Consider the following 23,835-nt stretch of genomic DNA (forward strand, 5'->3'; position numbering starts at 1 on the left):
AGGTTATAAGGACGGATTGTACCAGCTGGAATGAAAAATGGTAAAGAGGACATAAAACCAAATAAGAGAACGAAAAACTTCAGGTATTTTGCTTCCACCTGGATATAAACTTAGTTCTATCTAGTTCTTTCTCTGGATGCCCATTTTTCTCTCCATCGTGCGTCTTTTGGGATTGACTTATATCACTGCATTGCTGAGAAGAGTCCAGTCTTATATACATTTTTTTTAACATTTTCAGAATTTGCTAAATTGTCAGTATTACACATAACCAGAAAACATCCTTAATTTATTTCAAACCAAAAATTTTTTATCATTAATTTATTAACATCTTTTATTATTAAATATTTTAAAATGAAAACAAGAAAGATTCATCCTGGCCTTGCTAACTTTATGGCATACTTAAAGCTATACCATGGCTCCCATTCAAATAAAAAAATTAATCAAGATTCAGTAATGATTCATGCCCTTGTTAGGGTATATTATGCATTGTCACTTCTTAACGGGTCACTGTTCACCTTGGGTTAATTTTAATTTTAAAAAAAGTGTGCACAGTCTTAAAGGGGAAAACTTACCCTGTTAGTGTGGCCTCCACAGTAAACTCACAAGTCTGTAACAAATGGGAGCTTGTGAGTCATTTAGGAATACTCGAGGTTCCCTTATACTGAAAGTATCCAGGCTAATCCTTAAATAGCACGTGTTGTTATAGCTTCTTGTTTCGCTTATCTCCTGTGTTGAGTTCTATTTGAGAATGGCAGCAGCTCTTTACCATTGATTGTTGAGGATGGTAACCAGCTGTCTTCCTCAACTTTTATTCTTTCTTGACCATTCTTAGTAGTTCCCTTTGTAATGATTTTTCTTCCATTGATCATTTTAGTAATCGCTGGTGTGGATTTGAAGTTACCCATACCACAACTGAGAGGAAAAAATAAGGTCTCCCTGTCCTATTAAACCATATGGAATAAATCCTGTACCACATGAAGAAAATATACTTCTCCAAACCTGGAAATCCCTTAAAGGCAGAGAAAGAGGGCTTCTGTTTCCCGAAATTCCTCTTCAACGTCCGAAAAAAAATCCTCAAATGGGTCTTCAAAGGAGACAAATGAAAATGTCCATTCCACCAAAAACTTCTCCTGAAGACATCATCTTGGTTCCAGAATGTGAATTCCTGTGCAAATGGATTATCAAAATGACTTCAACATCTGCCATTTAATCCTTTTATTTATTTGTCACATTTCCTGTTTTTTTAGTACCTCAGAGACTAATTTGAATGTCCTCTGTGCTTCTTTTATTTGCAGGATTTGTATCCAGACCCACATAAGTGTCAGTTTATGGAAACAAATGAGTATCTTCCCATCCCACCCAACAAAAAAATTTTTTAAAGCGTTTGTTATTTCATACTGATACACAACTATTCCTGGGAGGGGCATTTTTTAAGAACGCTTATAACTTTATTGTTAGGAGCCCCTTTTTTGTACTTTGCCAGATTAAGAACTCTTTGAATAGAGTGTATAGCCGACACCAGTTTGTAATACTCTGATGATGTATAATCGTTGTCCAGTAATAAAGTAATTGAATATTTCAAAAATAGGTCATAAATTTATATTTGAGTAAACATGTTACTCAGCTTATGTCATGTGCACCGATGTGAACAGAGAATTAAGTATAATGAGGACAGGCCGGTTGGTTTTCATTACCTGCCACATGATTTAGCTTTAGCTGTCTCTATTTGACAGATAGGGCCTGAGCTGAAAGTACTCCAAGTATTCATCAAAGAGATCACAGTGCAAATCTTGAATTACATTGCAAATGTAACAAAAGTTACAGCACAGTGTATGGTGACTAGAATACCAGAGGTATGTATTAAAATTTCTTTCCAAGGAAAACTTCTTAAGGATTAAAAAAAATGCTGTTTTGTAATACTAAAAACATTTTTCTTACTTCTCTCCTCTGAGGTAGTAGAATGGTAAATATTCATCAATAATTAGAGATACGTCAGGTTCGGTGTGACTAAACCATCTCTGTGATATACTCATTTTCTTTGAGATAAAATTTTGGTTTTTAGACTAAAAACTTTTCCTTAATAGAGGTTCTTTTTGGTTATGGCATGGTACAGTCATTAGTGGGAAAAGAACTGGATTTAAATTCAGAGGACCTGAGTTTTAAAACCGAGCTTTGCCTCCCCTGCTGCCTGTGTGGCCAGAGCTCATTGAAGTCATCTAGCCTCACTGGCCTTCCTTTCCTTATCTGTAAAAGGAAGCAGTTGGACAAGATGACCTCTACCTTCCTTCTGGGGCAGTGAGGCCGCAAGGTGGCATGGTGGATAGAATGTCAGGCCTGGAGTCGAGAAGACCTGAGTTCAAATGTGACCTCAGACACTTAAAAGCTGTGTGATCCTGGGCACTTAGCCCTGTGTGCCTCAGTTTCCTCATCTGTCAAATGAGCTGCAGAAGGAAATGGCAACCACTCTAGTGTCTCTGCCAAGAAAAGCCCAAATGGGGTCACAAGGAGTCGAGTGCCTCTATAGCATTCCCGTGGATTATCTGTATTCCCTAAAAATGCCTGCAAGGTCTACCACACAGGAGCTTAGGGGAAGAAGCCATCGATTCGATTCGGAATTGCAGGCGGGTGAGACTTTTACTTTTGTAAAGAAGGTCCTGAACTATATGGGCATAGTAGTTACCTCACCCCTGCTTCCTTTATCGCTGATATCACAGTCCCGCCATCAATCAGTCAGTAGTCATTAATTGAGTGCTTATTATTGGCACAGCCCAGCTAAGCCCTGGGGAGAGAAAGAAAAAGCAAAAAGAGTCTGCTTTCAAGGAGCTTGTGTTCTAATGGGGAAGGCAAATATAAATCAGAACGTAAAATATACATGTAGACTAGGTGCCCCCTTAGAGGGGACAGCACTGGGGCAAACAGGAAGGGCCTGGTGGAGAAGGTCATGCTTCAGTTGGGTTTCATAGGAAGCCCAGGGATTCTTAGAATGGGAAGTTGGAAGCGAGGACAGTGAGGCAGGGAATAACAGATCAGCGATAGAGGGGTGTCCAGTATAGAGGCAGTTAGAGTGCAGGGAGGGGATTAGAATGTAAGAAGATTGAAAAGTATATGAAGGGACTAGACTGTAAAAAGCTTTAAATGCCGAAAGACTTTGCATTTGATCCTTGAGCCTCTGGCGCTTGCTAAGGTGGTGGAGTGCTGACATCCAGCTTTGAGGGCTGTAAGGAGGAAGGGCTATAGTGTAATGTCGGCAGAGACCCCAACTGCAGTGATTTGGAGAGAAGTTGTGAGGCCTGGGAGAGGGGCTGTGTAAGTAGAGAGACATAGGACATGTTATATAGAGAAACAACATAGAGTTCTCTCTTCCACACAGCAACTTTCCCCATTGTGGTTTCACCATATTGTGGGTCAGCATAAGAAGTTAAATGGGAATTTTGGGGGAGTTTTGCAGAAGTTGTGGATGACATGTGAAGGCCTGCAGGTAACACAGAGCCTGTGATCAAATCCTTAACCCACACTTAACAATAAGATACTGTAAAAACCCCATAAAAGAAAAAAACAAAACCAGACTTCTCTGCCATGAAGGAAGAACCAAAGAAATTTTCCTTGGATTTTCCACATGTAGGGGAAGAGGTGGAAGCAGTGTCCCGCCTGCCATGTCAGAAGGCTAACTAAAAGATTTGGCAGCAGTGGAGTGCTCTCCTGGGTGCACAGAGGAAGGAGGATGAGCCCATCAGCTCTAATAAGGAAATCAGGAACAGGGATGGGTTGGAGGATGGATTTTGTTTGGGCATGTTGAGTTTGGAATGCTTATCGGACATCAGAATGTCTAACAAGCATTTTGTGATGCAGAGGTATACCTCTGGAGAGAAGCTGGGTTGGATAAATAAATCTGGGAGTCATCTGCACGGAGATGATATTAAATCACTAAGAGAATGAATAGAAAATAGGGAAGAGGAGGCCTTGGGGGAATGAGCTGGGTGAAGGTCCAGCAACTGAGGAGGGGTCAGACAGCTAGGAACAGAACCTGGAGATGTAGCAAGGAGAGAAGGGTACCCAGGAGAAGAAAGTGATCCAAAGGGCCAGATGGTGCAAAGAGATCCAGAAAGTGGAGGATTATCAGGCTGTGCCATTTAGCACTTAAGGGAGCAGTTTCATTGGGCTGATGAAGTCAGAAGCCAGGCTGCTTAGAGTTGAAAAGAGTTTGAGGAAAGTGTAGACAGCTATTTTGTACATGGCCCAGGCTGAGAAGAGCCTATGGAAACCAGATGCAGATAGGAGCTGGTGGACACGGTTGCCTGGTGGTGTTTTTTAATGGAGATTTTAGCTTGTTTGCAGGCAGTAGATAGGGAGAGATTGAAGATAACTGAGAGGGGAGGGGCTGGAGAGGAGGTTACAGTTGGCTTTGGCCACTTCATCTTCAGACTGCAGAGGAAAGGAGGAGTTAGTGGGAGACACAGAAAAGGGGAAGGAAGACGGGAAAAGAGGGAGCATTTATTTGTCACATGGCTTCAGTTTTGGGGGGTGAATTATGAGGTGAGGTCCTCAGCAGAGAAGCTGGAGTTGGAAGAGTGACATAAGAGACAGCTGAGAGAAGAAAAGTTTGGAATGCCTGCTTTGTTAAGTATTATAAGCAGCAAAATTAAGGAGGAGGAGGAGGATTGCCTCACTGTGTTGGATTAGCATAAATTGGTGGTGGACCCTGTCAGCCCACCACAAGCGCTCTCTTTAGGACCATGTGTGTAGGAGCAAAGGAGGTCACAGAGTTGGGAGTAATCCTAGGGTTTGGCAAAGTGTGATTGAGTGAAAAAGATTCTAGAATAGGCTAGATTTTAATGAACTAGCTCACCAAGGAGTCAGGATTGGGAATGAAGAATATAGCCAGACAGTAGTGGTGGCCTGGGATAGCACTGAGGCATGGTCACAGAGGGCTTGGGAAGAATGTAGCCCTTAGGGAGAGGTGGGTCAGCCTGGAATAGTGCTGGGGAGGGGGGATGTTTGGAAGCTTGGTGGGTCTTGGGAGTAAATTGAGGAACTGCTGGGAAGGAGGTTCTTTTGATACATTCTTTGTAGTCTTCAAGTTAGTCAAACACATTAAGTGGCTACTCTGACAGGCACTGTGCTGAGCACTGGGGATAAAAGGAAATGGAAGAGACTGGCCCTGCCTTCAAGGAGCTCCTAGTCTAGCAGGCACACTACTGGAAACCAAGCTATGGACAGGCTGAGTTGGAAATAAGCAGCAGAGGGAAGGCACTAGAAGTAAGGGGGCCTGGGGGTGGGGAGGCTTCCTTGTAGAAGGTGGGATTGTAGCTGAGGCTTGGAGGAAACCAGGGGAGTCAGAGATGGGGTGGGGAAGGATTCCAGGAAGGAAGGAGAGCCAGGGAAAATTAAAAAGCCCACTCTCCAGAGGTGGGATGTCTGGGGAGAAGAACAGCAGAGAGGCTAGTGTCACTGGATCATAGAGTAAGGTGGAGTTGGTTGTAAGATGTCTGGAGAAGGGCTTTGAATGACAGGCTTTTATATTGGATCCTCAAGGTGATGGGGAACCACTGGAGTTTATTGAATGGAGGTGGAGGGGTGACATATTCTGGGATTTGGATCAGTAGATTTAGCAATCATCCAGTGCATGGGAACTGATAAGATCACCAAATAAAATAGTGTACAGGGAGAAGAGGGCCCAAGGTTAGAGGTGTGACCTGGAGGAAGATCCAGCCTTGGAGACTGAGGAGCAGTCAGACGGGTAGGAGGAGAGCCAGGAGAGAGGGGCGGTGTCCCTGAAACCTGGGGAGAGGAGAAGAGGAGGGTCAGCAGCGAGGTCAGAGGAGGATGGAGAAGAGGCCTCTAGGTTTGGTGACCGAGAGACCTTTATGAGCTAAGCAGTTGTGTTTGTTCTTAGGGTACTACGTTAGCCTAATGGATAATAAAAACAACAGCAACGATGGCTAGAATAATAGCATTACAAGTTTTTTTAAAGTGCTTTACAAATATAATTTTCTTTGATTTTTATGCCAACCCTAGAAGGCAGTTGCCATTAGAGGCCCCACTTTACGGGGCAGGGGCAGAGGACACTGGTGATTTTTTGTCCTTTGGCCCATCATTTTATGACACTTTACCTTTTTGGATTGCATCCTTTTTCCAGGCCCTACTCCCTCATGTAATGCCCATTGTCAGGTTTTATGGGGAATTCAGAGACTGGTTGCTTTTCTTTTAGTCTCATGCCAATGAATGTTAATTAATGGAAGCATGGAATACCGTGTTTCCCCGATAATAAGACCTATCCCGAAAATAAGCCCTCCCCTTACTGTGTAAGATTCCTCTAAAAATGAGCCCTCCCCCGAAAATAAGCCCTATTGAGATTGCTGCTGTAGTGAAGGTGATCCCCTGCGCTACACGCTACATTACGGTACCCTCTGTATGCACCGTCCTCCCCCCCCCCCCCCCCCCATGAAACGCACGCCGCGCTCTGAGCTGCATCCAATCAGAGCTGCAGCAGTGAGCGCGTCATCCTGTTCTTTATTGAATAAAGGTACATTTTTTTGTTCACATTTACCTGTTTATTAAAATTGCTGTCAATGTTCATTAAAATAAGCCCTCTCCTGAAAATAAGCCCTCTGGTGTTTTTCTGTCCAAAAAAATAATAAGACAGTGTCTTATTATCAGGGAAACGCGGTAGTAGTGCTGAGCTTGGCATCTGGAGATTTGGGCATTGTAAACCTTGGTTTGCTGATTGGGAAACGTGCTAGGGCAGGAGTCAAGATGCTTGAATCCTGTTGACGGCTCAGTTTTAGTCCTTCCTTTCTGGGCCAGGGTTTCCTCATTTACAGAGTGAGATGATCTTTAGGGCTCTTCTGACTGATGCTCTAGGTGGGAGGCAGTGTGCAGTTCAGAGACTGATGATTTTGTGGTTAGAGGTCTTGAGTTTGCTTCCTGGTTCTGACCTGCCACATCGCTTTCACTCTGCTGGCTTCAGATGCCTCACTTGTAGAAATTTTGTCGGGTTCTGAGTAGATGATTTCTGAGGTCACTTTCAGCTTTGTTTCTATGATTTTATATTCTCTCATTTCATAAGCACTTTTAAAATCATCTAATAGACAAAATTTCAAGTTTTTACTACATATCACTGCATCTTCTTTCAGTGTGATTGGTAATTCAGAAATGAAGTTTTGTAGATTGTGCATAATCAGAAAACTACATTTTCTATCATGTTCATAGTTGGCTTTATTTCATTTTTTTCTTTATATTGTCTTACTATAACCTTGGGATAAGATACTGATTCTTTAGTAGTGAGATATGGAACATATATTCTCCTTTTTTAAATAATATTTTGTTTTTCCCCCAATTACATGTAAAGACAATTTTTAACATTCATTTAAAAAAATTTTTGAGTTCCAGATTTTCTCTCTCTCTCCCTCTCCTCCCTTCCCCTTCCTTGAGATGGTAAACCATTTGATAGAAGTTATATATGTGTAATCATGTAAAACATTTCCATATTTGTCATGTTGTGAAAGAAGAAACAGACTAAATGAAAAAAAAAATAGAGCAATTGAAAAATAGTATGCTTCGATCTGCATTCAGACCCCTCAGTTCTTTCTCTGGATGTGGATAGCACTTTTCATCGTGAATCCTTTGAAACTGTCTGTTATGTTGCTGAGAATAGCTCCGTCATTGTACAATGTTGCGGTTATTGTATACAACGTTCCCCTGGCTCCACTCACTTCACCTCAATTCGTGTAAGTCTTTCCAGGTTTTTCTGACATCATCTTGCTCATTATAGCACAGTAGTATTCCATCACAATCACAAATCACATCTTGTTTAGCCTAATTGATGGGCATCCCCTCGATTTCCAGTTCTTGGCTGCCACGAAAAGAATTGCTATAAACATTTTTGTACATGAAGGTCCTTTTCCATTTCCTTTGATCTTATTGGGTTACAGACCTAGCAGTGGTATTGCTAGGTCAAAGGTTATGCATTTTTTATAAACCTTTGGGCATAGTTCCAAATTGCTCTCTGGAATGATTGGATCAGTTCACAACTCCACCAACAGTGCATTAGCGTTCCAGTTTTTCCCACATCTTCTCCAGCATTAATCAGTATCCTGTTTTGTCATGTTAGTCAATCTGACAGGTGAGATGTGGTACTTCAGAGTTGTTTTGATTTGTCTTTCTCTAATCATAGTGATTTAGAGTATTTTTTCATGTGATCATAGATATCTTTAATTTCTTCCTCTGAAAACTTGGTGTTCCTGTCCTTTGACAAGGCTTGCATGTTGACCAATTCATACAAACTTTATGGACAAAATACCACAACCTGCTTACACTAGTTACATTGCTTGCCACTTGAGCTATGAATTCTTTAAAATTAGTGAGGTCTAGTAGAAAGAATTTTGCAGTCAGAGAACACAGGGTTCATTCAGTATTCTGGGTTGGTCACTACTATCTGTGACTTCACTTTTTTTTATGACACTGCTTTCTCTTGGTCCACTCTTGTTATGTGACTTCTCAGTCTACCTTGTTGGAACATTAACCACATCCTGCTTACTAGCTGGGCCTTCTTTACTTTTTCTGCGTTTGGTGACCTCAGCACCACTGGGATTTTATAGGCTTAGGCTTTATCTTGCTAGGCTCCAGTCTGTCTTAGGGCATTTAACAGGCCGTTTATCCCTAACTCGGTATACTCTCCCCCTTTTCATTTCCCCTTTAAGATCAGTTGCCTTCCCTTATCTGTCTTTTTGCTTACTTTGATTTTTCCTAGGCTCTCTTTCTGTGGACACAGGCTGTAGTCATACTTCTGAAGTTGCTAAGACCAGAAAAGGTCTCCTGGTGGTGAATGGTCTGATCAGGCACATAATAAATGCTTTTAACTAATAATACTAATAGTTAACATTTGTATAGTGCTTACCATATGCTAAGCACTATGTAAAGCGTATTGCAGTTGTAATCTTACTTGATCTTCATAACCAGGTGCTATTATTACCTCCATTTTAAAGATGAGAACACTCACACCAACTGAGGTTAAGTGATTTGCCCCTGGTCACACAGCTTCTAAGTGCCTGAGGTCCTGTTGAACTCTGGTCTTCCTGATTTGGGCCTGGAGCCCTCTTGTGCCACCTGCTTGGTCTCTGGCTATCTAATCTTCAGCTCCATTGGGTTTAATTACATTATCTCTAGGGATGACTCTCAGATCTATGTATCCAGCCCCAGCCCACCTATTGGGCTTTTTAATATGGTTGTCCTACAAGCATCTCAAACTCATCATGCTGAAATAGAATTCATTATCTTATTCCTAAATTCCAACTTAACTGTTTCTGTCAAAAGGCACCACCATCCTATCCTTCCAGTCTCCTCATTTCCTGGGTTCCTTCATTCTCAGCTCCCCCCTCACTTCACATATTCACTCCCAGATGAACTATTTTATGACTTCCTAATTGGTTTCCCTACCTCAGCCTAATCAATAATTCACCAAGACTTTATTGAGCACCTACTGTGTGTGAGGAGTTGTACTAGGCTCTTCATTACCATCTGTCACCTTAGTGTGCCAGTTTTTGTCATCTCTTCCCTTTAATCCTCCTGATTTTTTCAGGGCTATAAAATCAGGTGACTGAATTCTACTTGTTAGTAGAATTGTCTAAAATAAGCACCATGTGGCTGTCTGTAAAGGGAGAGCCTCTCCTGTGAGAAATACATAAGCTAATAGAAAAACAGAAGTGAAAAAGCCCCTGCCCTCAAAGAGCTTACATTCTCATAGGGAAGACAATGTACACATAGATAGATCACCCACGTGGGGTGGGGGGAAGGGAAGGGAAGGCTTTGTGGTAAGCTGAGTCTTCTAAGAAACCAGGAATCCCTAGAGGTGGGAGGGAAGAGGAAGGAGAATGTTTGAGCTGTGGGCAATACACAGCCCAGATGCCAGAGATGGTGTGTTGTGGGTAGGAATCAGCATGAAGTCCAGGGTGCCCAGACGGCCAGTCACTTGCCCTTGCTCAGCCCGTTTCCTCATCTTCAACATGGAGAGCACACCAGCCCTTGCCTCCCAAAGTTGATGTGAGCGTCAGTTGTGATAATAAATCTGATTTGCTCTGCAAACTTTCAGGTGCTCTTAAAATGGTCGTACTACTACAAGTGATTTGAAATAATCCTGGAAAGGAATAATGGGGCCAGTTTGTGATGATCTTCAGGTGCCCGGCACTGGGATGCATCGAGCAGGGGCTTAGCAGGCAGGGCTAGGGGTGTGCTTCCCTTCGGCAGCCTTGGAGTTTGGTTAGAGTGAGGAGATGCTTCAGGCAGCGAGACTAATCTGACCTAAGAAAGCTGTAGTTTTATTTAGTTTGGTGATCTTTGTGAGATCAGTGAAACCACTCAAGGAAGAAAGCATAAGCCATTGGACATTTTCCTAAGAGTGATGATACTAACAAGGTCACTGAAGGCATTGGAGTGTGCTTGTGCACTGTGGCGGTCTAAAACTAGAAGGTTTCAGTACATTGCCCCTGGTTACGCAGCTTCTGAGTACCTGGGGTCATGTTTGAACTCAGGTCTTTCTGATTCCAAGCCTGGAACTCCACTGTACCCCCTGCTTGCTCTCTAGGTAACTAATCCCAGTGGGTAATTACAGGCATAGTGATAACTCAGGTGTACATTCTGGGAAAAACAACATGTAAAGATTTAGGTGCATACACTAGATAGTATGTGTCACACGCAGAGTACATGAAGGTAATTGGAAAGGGGAAGGTCTTAAAAACTGAGTAGAACTGGGAAAAGCTTCCTGAGTGAGGTATGATTTGAACTGAGTCTTGAAGGAAGCCAGGAAAGCTAATGGGGGGCAGGGGGGGGGGGTGGTGAGAGAAATGCATTACTAGCCTGGGGGACAGCCAGTGAGTATAGAAGCCTAGAGATGGGAGGAAGGGACAGCAAAGAAAGACTTTGTAGCTAGATTATAGAATGTGTAGAGTTAAGCAAAGTGTAAGAAGATTTTAAAGGTAGGACAGGTCCATGGTATAAGAGTTTTAAATGTCAAACTGAAAACCACATATTTAATCCTTGGCAATAGGGAGCCACTGGAGTTTATTGAGTAGGAAGTGACTGACATGTCAGACAGGCACTTTAGGAAAATTATTTTGAAAGCTAAATGGAGGATAGATTGGAATGGGGACAGACAAGGTAGGAAGACTATTTTGAAGGTTTGGAATTACATGCCCTCTGAAAGCCAAGATACTCCGATTTAGGAGTGAGGGAGGGAACAAAGGCCATTTTCAGGTAAGGAGGGAATTTGTATTCAAGATGTGTTTCTAGATTCCTCATGTTATTTCTACTTCTAGTAATAACAGATATACAGAGAAAATCACAAAACCACTGCAAATTCATGTTACCTACTTTCAGCTGGTATTCTAGCTGCAGCAAGACAATTCTTTTACACCTTATCATTTCATTTTCCCACTCACCACAGTGGCTATTTAACATCTTTTCCTCCCCCTTAAATCTTCACTGGCACGGCCATTCACCACGAGCTCTTCTTCTGACCTCACATCACTTCAGCTCTTTCCCCATTCTCTCCTTTGCATGCTCTCACATGAAGAAGTAGCCCTTCTCCTTTACGAGAGCAAGCCCCTCTCTGTACAGCCCCGGTCCCAGTCCAGCTTGTTTTGTCCAGTAAATTGCCCACTCTGGTCGTCCCCATCTCTTTAATCTTCTAGCTCTACCTATTGGCTTCTTTTTGGCTACTGTATAAATAGTCCCCCCACCCCCCACCCCTATCTTTAAGAAATTCTCACCCGATCAGATCATTGCCATCAGTTGTTTCTTTATCCCTTCTCCCTTCCATGATTAAACTCTTTGAGGAAGCCGTCTACACTAAGTGCCTCCACTTCCCCTTCTCATTTTCTTCTAAACCTCCTGCTGTCTGCCTTCTGATCCCTGTCACTCCACTGAAACTCTTTCAAAATTACCAATGATCTCTTAATTGTCAAGTCTCATGGCCTTTTCTCAGTCTTCTTCCTTCTTGACCTCTCTGCAACTTGTGATACTTGATATACTAAGTCAGGCGTCTCCCCAGGCTGTGTCCTCACCGTCTTGGCTACTCCTTCCAGATTATCTCACTCCCATGACCTCATCCACCACCTTATGTCAGATCTGTTTGTCCAGTCCTGCCCTCCAACCTCTCCTCACCTCTTGTCTTAGGGACATTTCAACCTCAGATCCAGAACAGAAGCTAGTGTCCTTCCTCCTCAGCTGTCCCCTCTTCCTGACTTTCCTGTTATTGTCAAGGACACCACCATTTTCCTGGTCGCCCAGGCTTGAGTTCTATTCTCATCCTTGATTCCTCCCTGGCACTCACCCCACAAACCCAGTCTGTTGCCAAGGCTTGCCCCTTTTTCCACCATCAGTTGCCTTTCTGTTCACACACCTGCTGCCATCCCCATGCAATCTCGCACTGCCTCACTCCTGTACCACTGCAGTAGCCTTCTGATTGGTGCCTTTCCCCACTCTAGTCTGTCCTTCAGTTGTCAAAGTGACCTTCAAATCACCACTACTGACTGTTTGCTAGATTTCAGTGGCCCCCTGTTGCCTCCAGGATCAAATAAAAAAAACCTCTGGCTTTTAAAACCCTTCCCAGTCTTCTTACAGATGACCCAGCAGTGTTGGCATCCTTGCTGTCTCTCTTACATAAACTCCATCTTCCAGTTCTGTGCTTTTCACTGTCTGATCTTCTACTTGTGGAATGATTTTCCTCTTTACGTTTGCTTCTATCTTTTAGGTTCCTTCAACCACTCCGATCCCCCTTCAGAAGGCCATTCCCAGGCCTCCACTGCCAATCTGAAATTATTTCCTTTGGACACTCTGTATATATCTGCATCTTGTATGAGCAGGACTGTATGTATCCAGTCTCTCCTATCAGAGAATGTGAGCTTCTTGAGGGCAAGGATTTTGTTTTTGTGTTTCTTTCAATTCCCAGAAATGCTCAATCAGTCTTGCTGACTGACTGACTTACTGCCTAGTAGCAAAGTCCTGAGGATGTGTTTTTGAAGTGTATGTTCATTTTTAAGACTGTCAAGTACAGAGATATTTCCTTGTGAAGTTCTGTAGAGATGGAATCTTACCTTTGGACCAAAACAAAAAAATCCTTGCTATTGACACAGAGATCCTAGAATACACAAGAACAGAATGAAATTGCATGCACTTCTAGCTACCTCGCCATCTTTAGGACATCCAAAATACCTGTTGACTTCATAAGTGAATAGTAGCTGCATTATGCCGACTCTGGAAAATGTCAGCTAACAGAAGCCCTCTTAGGCAATGTGGAGTTTGGTGCTGCCAGTGCCAGTAACTTGTGAATGAGGGACATCATCACCTTTGCCATTCTGGTGCCACTTTAAGAAAACTTCACTTTGAGTACTTTTTAGTGGTTGATAAAAAATCAAATAGTTTGTTAAAAATTCTATGTAATATTCTACTAAAGTCATCTCCTTTTTATGTATTTGCATACTTGGTTACGGCTGATGTGCCATTTTTAGGTAAATTTCAGTAGATATTTTATCTGTCTTGACTTAACACAGATTAAAAGATCAAGATTTTTAAGGAACAAAAAAGGACACTCAGATTCAGGGGCTATTAGTGGCAGAAGGGTCCAGTTGTTTAGCACTTGAAAGATACTATATGGACAAAGTTAATTAATTACAGGCTGCCTCATCATTCCATTATACTGACGTTTCTCCCTCTATTTCATTAACTACCTCTTCTAGCACTTAGTTCTTTTTAAGGAATCAACCATTCATACATCTTACAGATCATTTAGATCATGTTCTGAAGTTAGATTGTAGTTCCATAATTTGAAATGTCTGTCATGTTAAGTATTTGGGAATAATTCCAAATTCTTTATCTGTGGATTTATCTCAAGATACTTTTTTTTAAATAAGGTTTGCATTGCTTGAGGAAATAATTCATCTTAAATTACTAGAACGGTACAATATTTCTCTCCTGGGAATATGCCTGTGGGATTCTCCATAGCCAGGTGGTACAGTGGCTAGAGTGCTGGGTCTGGAGTCAGGAAGACCCGAGTTAAAATTCTGCCTTAGACTCTTACTGGCTGGCAAGTCACTTGACTTCTGCCTTCCTCTGTCTCCTCAGTTATAGAATGAAGGATAATAGTGCCTGCCTTCCAAGGAGGTGATATTTGTAAAGCCCTTAGCACAGTGCCTGGTACTGAGGTGCTGTTACTGTTGTCATGACTCTAAGTCCTGCCTGTTGTTGCTGTTGTTATCATACAGATAATACAAGGAAATGTTCTTAAGAAACCTTTTGGCAAGGTGGTGTAGTGTAAGGGGTAGAGGGCTAGCATCGGATCCCAACACTGCGCAAGTGTGAGGGAGTCATTTTACCTGAGTTCCCTGTGCCCTTGAAATGACGGATCCAGTTCTGATCCTTCTGCTTTTAGCAAATGCATTTCTGAAGATGTTTGTAAATAACGTCCGTTCTATTAATTGAAGCTCATTCCCTTGATTTACAGGATTATTTATCGTCAGTCCTGCCACTCTAGCTTTATCATTTCAAAGCCAACCCTTCTTATCATTTCCACCCTGCTCAACAACTAATTAGATAGCACAGCAGAGAGAGCTAGGGACCTTAGGAGGCAATATTCCCCCTGTATTCTTGCCTCAGTCAGTCTACATTTGGAGTACGATGTTCTGCTCTGGGCATCACAGTTCAAAAAGAAGGTTGCTAAGTTAAGAAAGCCTTCTCAAATACGCAAATTAAAACAACTCTTGAGATACCACCGCATACCTATGAGAGTGGCTAATATGACAAAAACGGGGAAAGTTGGATATTGGAGGGGATGTGGGAAAACGGGTGCTCTGTTGGTAGAGTTGTGAACTGATCCTGCCATTCTAGCAAGCAATTTGAAACCATGCCCGAAGGGCTATAAAGCTGTGCAGACCCTTTGGTCCAGCAATACCATTGTTAGGTCTATATCCCAGAGACAGCCAAAGGAAGGGAAAAGGACTTAATTTGTACAAAAATATTTGTAGCAGTGTTTTTGTGGTGACCATGAATTAGAAATCAAAGGGGTGCCCATCCATTGGGGAATGGCTAAACAAGGTGCGGCTTATGATTGTAATGGAATATTAATTGTGTAATATGAGAGGGTGAGCAGGTTGATTTCAGAAAAACCTGCAAAAACTTACTTCTGTGAAAAGAACCAGGAGAACGTTGTACACAGTAGCAGCACTATTGTTCATGAATGACCTAGCTGTTCTCCGCAATGCGATCATCTAAGACAAGCCCAAAGGATTCATGAAGAAGCATATGTACTGTTTGCCTCCTGAGAAAAAGCTGATACTGATTGAATACATGCTGAAACATGACAGTTTTCACTTTCATTTTTTTCTTTGAATCTTCTTATACAAAATGACTAATATGGAAATGTTTACATAATTCCACATGTGTAACCTATATTCGATTGCTTACTGGGAGGAGAGGGAAGGATAAAATTTGGAACTCAAAACTTTAAATAAAATTGTTATAGAAAGGAAAAAAAAATAGAGACAATTTACAAAAGGGAAAAAAAAAAAACCTTTTTAGGAAAATCATTGTGGCTGGGGCCTCCAGGCTGTGCCACATGAAGATTGCTTGCAGGAGCTGTGAGTGTTGAGCCTGGAACACTCAGGGAGGTCTAGAGAGCCAGGATTTGAAAGCCAGATTCCATGGGTTATGTTTGGCACCACAGGGTGAAACCTGGACCCTGGCAGGAAGGTGGTCTAGAGATAAATGTGAATGGTCTGTGTCAGCAGCCGTGGCCATCTCTGCCTCATGGGAAGTCTTTCAGCAGAGCCTGGATGGCCAGTACTCTTCAAGCTCAAGTGGACATTTCTTTCAGCACAGGCTAGACTAGATGGCTTCTTCTGTTCATTCCAGCTCTGAAATTTTGTGACTTGTAATGAAATTGGAAACCCTTGCTTAGATTTTCAAAGGAACTGCCATGGGTATTGAAAGTTTTACATATTATGAACCAGCATAGTGGAGAATTGTTTTGAAAAAACACTTAATGACCTTAACTGCTTTAATGGTAATCCAAACCTTAGTGACTACTTTGAGGAATAATGAAATTTCTAAAATTCACAAATACCTCTTTAACATTTTTTTGTCATTTATTTTGGAAGTTAAATAATATACAGTATAGTTAAAATTTGAATTTTTCATTTGCTTTAATAAAACTTTTTTTCTTTTAACCTTATTTTCACAGAAGAATGATGAAAATGGCAACTGCTCTGGAGACAATATTGAGTTTCCTACAACCAACTTATATGAACTGGAAAGCCGCGTTTTGACTGACCATTGGTCTATCCCTTACAAACGGGAAGAATCACTGGGAAAATGCCTGATAGCTTCTGCCCGACTCGCAAGGCTGGGTGAGTTTTTCCTATGTGGGTGAAGGGGAGACTTACCTTGTGATATATAAAGATTCCAGTAGAAGAGCAGGTCAGAAAAGCAAGGGCTGGGGTCCTTGGGATTCAGCCACAAGGCAGCTGGTCACGGGTCTTCTTGGATAATATTTACATCGATACAAAGCCGTCTCTTTATCTGGCGGCTGGTCTCTGGTGGGGAGAGCTTCATTTGGGGGGTTCTTGGGGAGGCTGGGCTCTGGCCCTGGTAGAGGCAGGACCAGGTGGTTGCTCCCTTGGGTGATGGCTGCAAGGACTGAATTGGACACAAGATGGGTATCTGTGAGGCTCTAGGCTTATGTGCGCAGACTGTCTCCATCAGGCTCTGAGAGAAGGTGGTGGTTGAGTTGTGGTGTGACCCTTCCTCAGCTAGCCTGACTGGCCTGTACCTGACTGGGAAGGGAAAGGAGGGGAGGGGCAGGATAAGCGTGTGTAGGGATACAAGTAGTATCTCATTTAATCCTTACAACAGTCTTCCAAGGTAAGGGCTGCTGTCATCCCCATTTGACAGTTGAGGAAACTGAGGCCCACAGAGGTTAAGTGACTTGCCCAAGGTCACACAGCTAGTACATGTCTGAGGCCTGCAGATGGGCTTCTGAGGCCTGCAGATGGGCTCCTGATGCCAGGCCTGGTGTGGCTTGGGTAGGCTCTCACTCCAGGGCTTCCGGCAGCTGGCTTTTCAGCCTTAAGTAAGCCACCTTGCCTCTGCCTGATTCTTCCTGTTACAGACAAGATGCTTAATACATGATAAGGTGCTGCATAGATGTGGCAGCACACTTATTATCTACAGAATCAAGTGAGGAGACTCGGGGAGCCCTGTGCTTCTCTCTTGCTCTCAAATTATGTGATTCTGTGCTGTAAGATTTGTTCATTCAACTGGTATTTGAATTTCCTGTACATTTTATTGAGGATATCTCATGAGAGAGATTATGACTTGCCCAGGGTCACACAGCTTATTAAAACCTCAGGTCTTCCTGACTCCCAGCTGCGGAAGAACTCTTATACGTTGTCCCACTCAGCCGTATGTTTTTCTGTTATACGAATGACAAGCTTTTGAGGCATCAGAAAATTGGGGCGCGGTCAGTTTTTCCAGTGCTGTTCAGCTGCATATCCTCATTCGTTTCTGTGCTCCATTCCTACTTTGTTCCCGCATGCATCTTGAAACCACACGAGGCTACGATCATGCCCCATAGAAAAGATTTTGTTGTTGTCGTCGTTGGTAGGATTTGGCTGCAGCCTCTCTCTGTTTTCCATCCTCGTTCATCAGGATTTCTCTGGCAGTCTGTTTATTCTCTCCTGCAGGGCAAAGATCACATCAAGATTACTAGTGATTGGAATGAAGAACTTTAGGGTTCTTAGCATTTTCTTTTCCCTTTCTGCTGTTGTCCACTTCTACTCTGCAAGTGTGAAGTTCAGGCTTGGACTGAGGACAGTCTTGTAGCTTTGTTGTTTTCATGGAAGCATGGAGTCCTGTTCTGTAGCCTTATAATGCTGTGGCAGTGGCCCCTGGCTTCTGGAAGTCGTCCCTGTCCTTAGGGTGCCAGGTTCCACAGGTCTCAGAGTGGGTGAGCCCTGCCTTGGCTTGGCCCTGAGAAGCATCCAAGGTAGGATTTAGGAGGTTCATCACCAGTCTGGCCATAGAATGAGGGCTTTAAAAAACACAAACCAGTAAACATTTATTGAGCACCTATTGTGTCAGACCCTGTGCTACCCACTGGGGATATAGAAACCAAAAAAGGCATTCCCTGCCCTCAAGGATCATACAGTCTAATGGAGGGAGACAACACAGAGAAGAAAGCTGAAAAGTGGGTAGGAGCAGGGGGCTGGGTACAGAGGAAGGTCCTGGATGAGGGCACAGGTGAGAAATCAGAAGTCCAAAGTAGTGCGTTAAGTGGGCAGCTCAGAGATGGCCATGCTTGGCCCCTCCTCCAGTGGAGTTTCTGGAGCCCATGACGTCTTCTCTATCTTCCCATCTGTCCAGAAGCCTTGCCCTCCTTCCCTGCCCTTCAGTGTGGCCTAAACAGACACACACACACACCCCCTTTGTTGTTGCCCACCTACCAGGCCTGCTTCTTCCTTCACCGACCCCCGGCACATTCCTCACCATCCTCTTACACACCTTTGTTTCTTGTCTGCACATGACATCATCTTTTTTGCTAGCATGTTCTCTGCAAGCACGTTGGCCTCTTCAGACCACTAACTGACTCTATTCCTACTTGAGAACTGTTTACCTTTGCTTCTCCAGAGTTTTCTCCTGGAGGGTTTCCCCCACCTCTTTGGCTGACTTCCCCTCTAAAAGAGATCCCTAAGATTTCCCATGAAATCCCAGCTGTCTTACCATATCTGTTCTCCCCAAAGTCACATTCCATGTTTGACTAGTTCCAAATTTCCTTTTCTACCATAAATTCTAAGACTGAGTAATCGCTTTTCCTTCAAAGTATCCATTATTATTACTCAGCGATCAATTTCTTTTTATTAGTGAGAATCAGATATCCTGAACAGAATTTTCCTTTCTTATTTATGTCACCATTTGACATTGAGAAAGAAGTTATTAGACTTTTTGGAAGGAAGAGCGTTTCACTGGATGTGTCTGCATAGTTGAAGATTCCGTTGTGCTCCCTTTGCTGGGATTATGATACATTTCTTTTCTTAAATTGATCACAATTTTAAAAAAATTATATTTAGAGATTACAAAGGATAAAATCCACCCCTTTGAGTTACACAGTGCAAAATGGAGGGCAGCCCATTGTTTTTAAAGGTGCAAAATTATGGTTTCTTGAACTCAATGTTTTTCTTCTCTGTCCAGGTGGTTGATAATGTGCACATTAAGTAGGTGCTTGTTATGTTATGTTAAAGTGAATTATTGGCAATTAAATTATATCATGGCAATTTAATTTTTTACTACATATCTGTTGTTCCACCATCTAAATATTTGCAATTTATATATAGTTTACTCTGCAAGTATAATGAATAGTGCTGGATAAATAGTACTATATGAGAAACCTCAGTTAATTTTCCTTTATTGATTCCTAAAGTTTGGAAAGCCTCAGGAAGTCATGCTCCTGTGAATTCATTCTTTGCTTTCCACTGAGTTAGAAGAGTTTGCAGTTTTGAGTGCTTGGAGGAGAAAGGAAACAGTTTAAAATATTCTGAACAGGGTTTTCAGCTAATAAAGACATTGATGAATTTAAAGGGAAGGTTTTCACTTCCTCTACTGGTTTTTTAGCTGTGATGTATTGGAATGCTCATTGAATTTGGAGTCAGGAGGCTGGATTCTAATTCCAGGTCTGTTTCTCTTTGAGCAGCTTCAAAGCCTCATCTTTCTGGAACTCAGTTTGAGATTGGGTGAGGTATTTCTGAGATATGTGCCAGTTTTAAGACTGATTCTTTTCTCATAAATTTATCTTTGTGAAAAGAAATTATTTCAATATAGACATTATTTAGAATGTTTCATTTTACTATATAATATAATGAAAAAAAGATTTGTTGGAGCAGCTAGGTGGTGCAGTGAGTAGAGCACCGGCCTTGGAGTCAGGAGGACCTGAGTTCAAATCCAGCCTCAGACACTTAACACACACACACACACACACACACACACACACACACACACACACACACAAAACTTAGCAATGTGACCTTGGGCAAGTCACAACCCCAATTGCCCTCCAAAAAGAAAAAAAAAATTGTTAGTATTAATGCCATGGTTGTTTATATAAACATATTTTGATCTTTTAGTGGCCTGTTAGATAGCCATAGTAAACTTAAATCCCAAAGAAGCTATTGCCTCAATCTTTTGGTTGGATTTTATCATGTTCTGTGTCTTCCTCTACATTTGACATGTAGGATACCCCTCTCTTGTTTTTACTAAGGTCTTTCTGAGTCTGATGAAAATTGTAAAAGATTTGTGGAGCGGTGTATGCCAGAAGCATTTAAAAAGGTAAGTAAAATACTGTAATTCACTTCTGGGTTTGTAATTATAAAAGACCATTTCATGAAAGTTTTCCACCCCATTTAACCAATAAAACCTCTTATTTGAAAAAAGTACAGTGAGTTTCTGGCTTTTAATGTGGTGGTTTATTTCCCTTGATAGCTCTCTATTAGCATGTTCTCTTTGGGCTCATTTTAATATAACTGGGCTCTACCACTCTGGCTGGTGGAGAGGAGTACAGAGCTAAGAATACTCAACAATTATTGCATTACAGTTGTGTTCCATATTATGGCATTTTGGAAGTGATTATTCATAAAAGCAGCTGTGTGCTTATCTCTCTTTTGCTAAGAGAGGAAAAAACTCTGGTTAGGCCATTGAAAATCGGGTTAAATGAAATCTCTTCAGCTTTCAAAGTTATGCGACTGTAATAAAGCGCTCACTTAAGAGCCAGAAGACACAGGCTCCGGCCTCTGCTTTACTTACTTCTGTGTAACCTTGGACAAGTCACTGCTTCTCTGGCCTCACTTGGCTTACGTATAGAAAGAGTAGGTTGGAATCTGAGCATCTCTGAGTTTTCATCTTGAAGATCCAAGATACCAACTCTTTTTATATTATCTGGGACAGAAGTGTCAAATACGCGGGCTGCACTTGGCCCAGGACAGAGCCCTCGGACATGGTGGGGTCCGGTGTAAGTGTAATTGGGAGATACTGAACGAGATAAAGAAATCATTAGAAAAGAAATCTGCAGACAGAGTCAGTGTGTGGCCCTCAGGGATCCTCGTGTGCCCTTCAGTTGCTGCTGTATCTGTTTGAGTTTGACCCTGCTGATCACAGGCACCTCTGCTCTGGACCCTTTCCTTACAGTTTCCCACCTGGATTCTCAATCATTCTTCAGCACCTTCTGACTTTTTTTAGCCAAGATTTACCTGACCGTGGCTTCTGGCATGGTGATTCTTTGTACTCCCGAGTGGGTTAAAAATGTGAAAGCTTTCTTTTTTCACCAAGCTGGGTTATGCTGTTCGATTCCACAAGTAATTGTTAATGCCTCTGTACAGGCTTCCATCTAGAAACACAAAGATAAAAAAATGAGACGAGCCATTCTGTTACCATCCTTTAAAAAAAAAACACGCTTATCTTAGGGCTTAAGAAATAATGAAGTAAATTTTAAAAGTGAACTGATGTTTAAATTTGACTTTTGTGATTTAAAAAATAGCATTACTGCTTTAGAAAGCTCAGAAGTCAGTTTTTTCCTCCAGTATTTGATAGATGACACCTATCTAGTCTGGATTTTTTTCTTGATGAGCCAATTTTTTAATGTTTGGATATAGTACATCTAGGTATACATGTAAGTCTCTATACATGTATGAATGAAATCCATTAAATAAAGGACAGTAATATCTTTTAAAGTACCTTTTTTGAATTGTGAACAAAAATGTTGCTAATTTTATTGTAGATATATTCTACAGTATAGTAGTAGTAATGAGGGACTGTAGTCATAAATATATTATTAATAATGCCAAAGAAAAATTAAACTCATTTAAAAAATTAAACTTAAATAGAGGATCATAGGACTTCAAAGAAAGGAAGGTTTTAGAGATTATTGAACCATAGGATTTCAGACAAGTGATACAAAGCAGGGACCTGTTGTTAATAGTGTGGGACAGAGAAAGAATTCAGAAAGATTGTGACATACCAGGACAGTATACCAAAATGACTTTTTTTTCCTCTTCCTCTTTTAAAAATTTGGATCTTTTGATTTTATTGGTATAGAGAACTCCTGATGAGGAAATTCATTCCACCAATGAAGATTGCTCCAAGTATTGTTTTGATTTGTACCAAATCTTGTATGTATCTTGTAGTGTTAAATTTAACAGGTGTAAATATTAAGTCTTACACTTGCGTTCAGGAAAACAGTTTTACAGATATAAGATAGGGGACGAAGGTCAGACAATAACTTGTCAGAGAAAAAGATCTTGGAGTTTTGAGAGTAAGCACAATTGACAGCTGTGAGAAGCATAAAATCAAATGGGGTCTTGGGTCCTCTTAAGAAAGGAGGCCTCGTGTCTAAGAACAGAGGTGGAATGTTCGCTCCCTCTCTTTTCTGCCCTGCTCAGAACACTGGCAATGAACCTGCTGGATGGGGCGAAGCCCCCACAGCTTCAGCTGTGGAGTCTGCTGGGGTGCTGTGGTGCCCAGGATCGAAGTGCCCTCACCAGGCTAAATCCACAGCGTACCTTTGAGAAGGATCATCCCCAGGGAAGGAAATTCTTGGCTCAGTAATGAACTTGCCAGCCTAGTCAGAGGTGGGCTCACATGGACCGTAAGGGACATCCTTGGCTTAACATACATAGTTATAAGGCAGCTTGATTCCTGCATAGTAATCCTCCACAAATAAAACACAGGGTTACTTCTGTAGAGAGGATTACAGCAGATGACAGTGGATAAATCCCAAATCCAATGGGCTATGCCTGGAATTGAGGTGGTTTCTTAACCCCCCACCCCAGGGGTGAGAGAGAGGAAGAGCCACCCCCGAGCTCTGTTCCAGCTCAGTGCCAAGCCAGCCGGACACAGCCTGGCAGCAGGGCCCTGGAGAGAGCCCAGAGGGAGAAGCACCAAGACTCTGGCAGTCTCCGGGCTCCTGCTGCTTCCCCAGCTGCAGGGCAAGAGATGGAAGAAGGGAAGGTCAGAGGCCACTTTGTCTGACGGTCATCTCAACACCCAGAAGAAAGTCAGGCTCCTTCAAGGAGTCTGACCCCCATGAAGCGAGCAGTGTCAGGATGTCATATTGAATCAGGAGTACCCTGCCTTGGGAATGTGACAGGAACATAGGATGTGCTAGAAGCCCCTTTGCCCTGGCAGAATCCAGGGAGGGGAGGAGCAGACTCTTCTGCAGCCTCCATCCTCCAGTCCAGTAGCCAGAAAGTGTCACTTAGGAATTGTGCCGTGGAGGTGTGGGGGCCACATGTAAGCAGGGGAAGGCGAGCCAGGTAGTGACGGGCCTCAGCTTCCGGTGGACGGCTAGGCTAGAGCAGAGCGAGGGGGGAGGCCCGTCAGGTGGGAAATGGGGAAAGATGAAGGAGGAACGGTCGGGGCAGGTGTGCCCTGAGCGAGGTGCCTTCCCCCACCTTCGCCTCCCCAGCCCTGCTTCCTTTTGTGTACGCATTTGCCTCCCTTGTACTTCACATAGTACCTGCCGCAGGATAGGTGCTTAAGAAGTGTTCACTGACTGAACACTTGGCGGTTCTTCAGTCGTAGAAGAAAGGCCGCTTCAGGCACTAGCAGATTTCCCCTTCAGTCAGGTTAGGTAGGTGGCAGGGAGGGCCCTTTCTCAGATACTGTCGGACTCTGTGGCCTCTGAGGTCACCTGTTCCACGGCAGCCAGACGGTCCCTGCCCTCTGAGAGATTATGTTGTGTATGGGGAAAGACCATGTACCAAGTGTATCCAAAAGAAGCAGAGAATAGTGGCTGGAGGTGGGGCA

General features: G+C 42.6%; 1 protein-coding gene across 1 annotated transcript in view; it reads left to right on the forward strand.

Annotated features, from left to right (window-relative positions):
• LOC138165309 (ubiquitin carboxyl-terminal hydrolase 24) overlaps positions 1 to 23,835 on the forward strand; it is a 151,574-nt gene that overhangs the window by 20,814 nt on the left and 106,925 nt on the right. Inside the window, exons 2-3 of the mRNA XM_069093492.1 lie at positions 16,229 to 16,394; positions 20,297 to 20,364. Coding sequence (XP_068949593.1) covers positions 16,229 to 16,394; positions 20,297 to 20,364 — 234 coding nt within the window. The remainder of the gene's footprint in view (positions 1 to 16,228; positions 16,395 to 20,296; positions 20,365 to 23,835) is intronic.

This window comes from Petaurus breviceps, unplaced genomic scaffold, assembly GCF_028583685.1.
Source record: "Petaurus breviceps papuanus isolate PSGF00001 unplaced genomic scaffold, PetGlider_PUasm1.0 208, whole genome shotgun sequence".
In the NCBI taxonomy this organism is placed as follows: domain Eukaryota; kingdom Metazoa; phylum Chordata; class Mammalia; order Diprotodontia; family Petauridae; genus Petaurus; species Petaurus breviceps.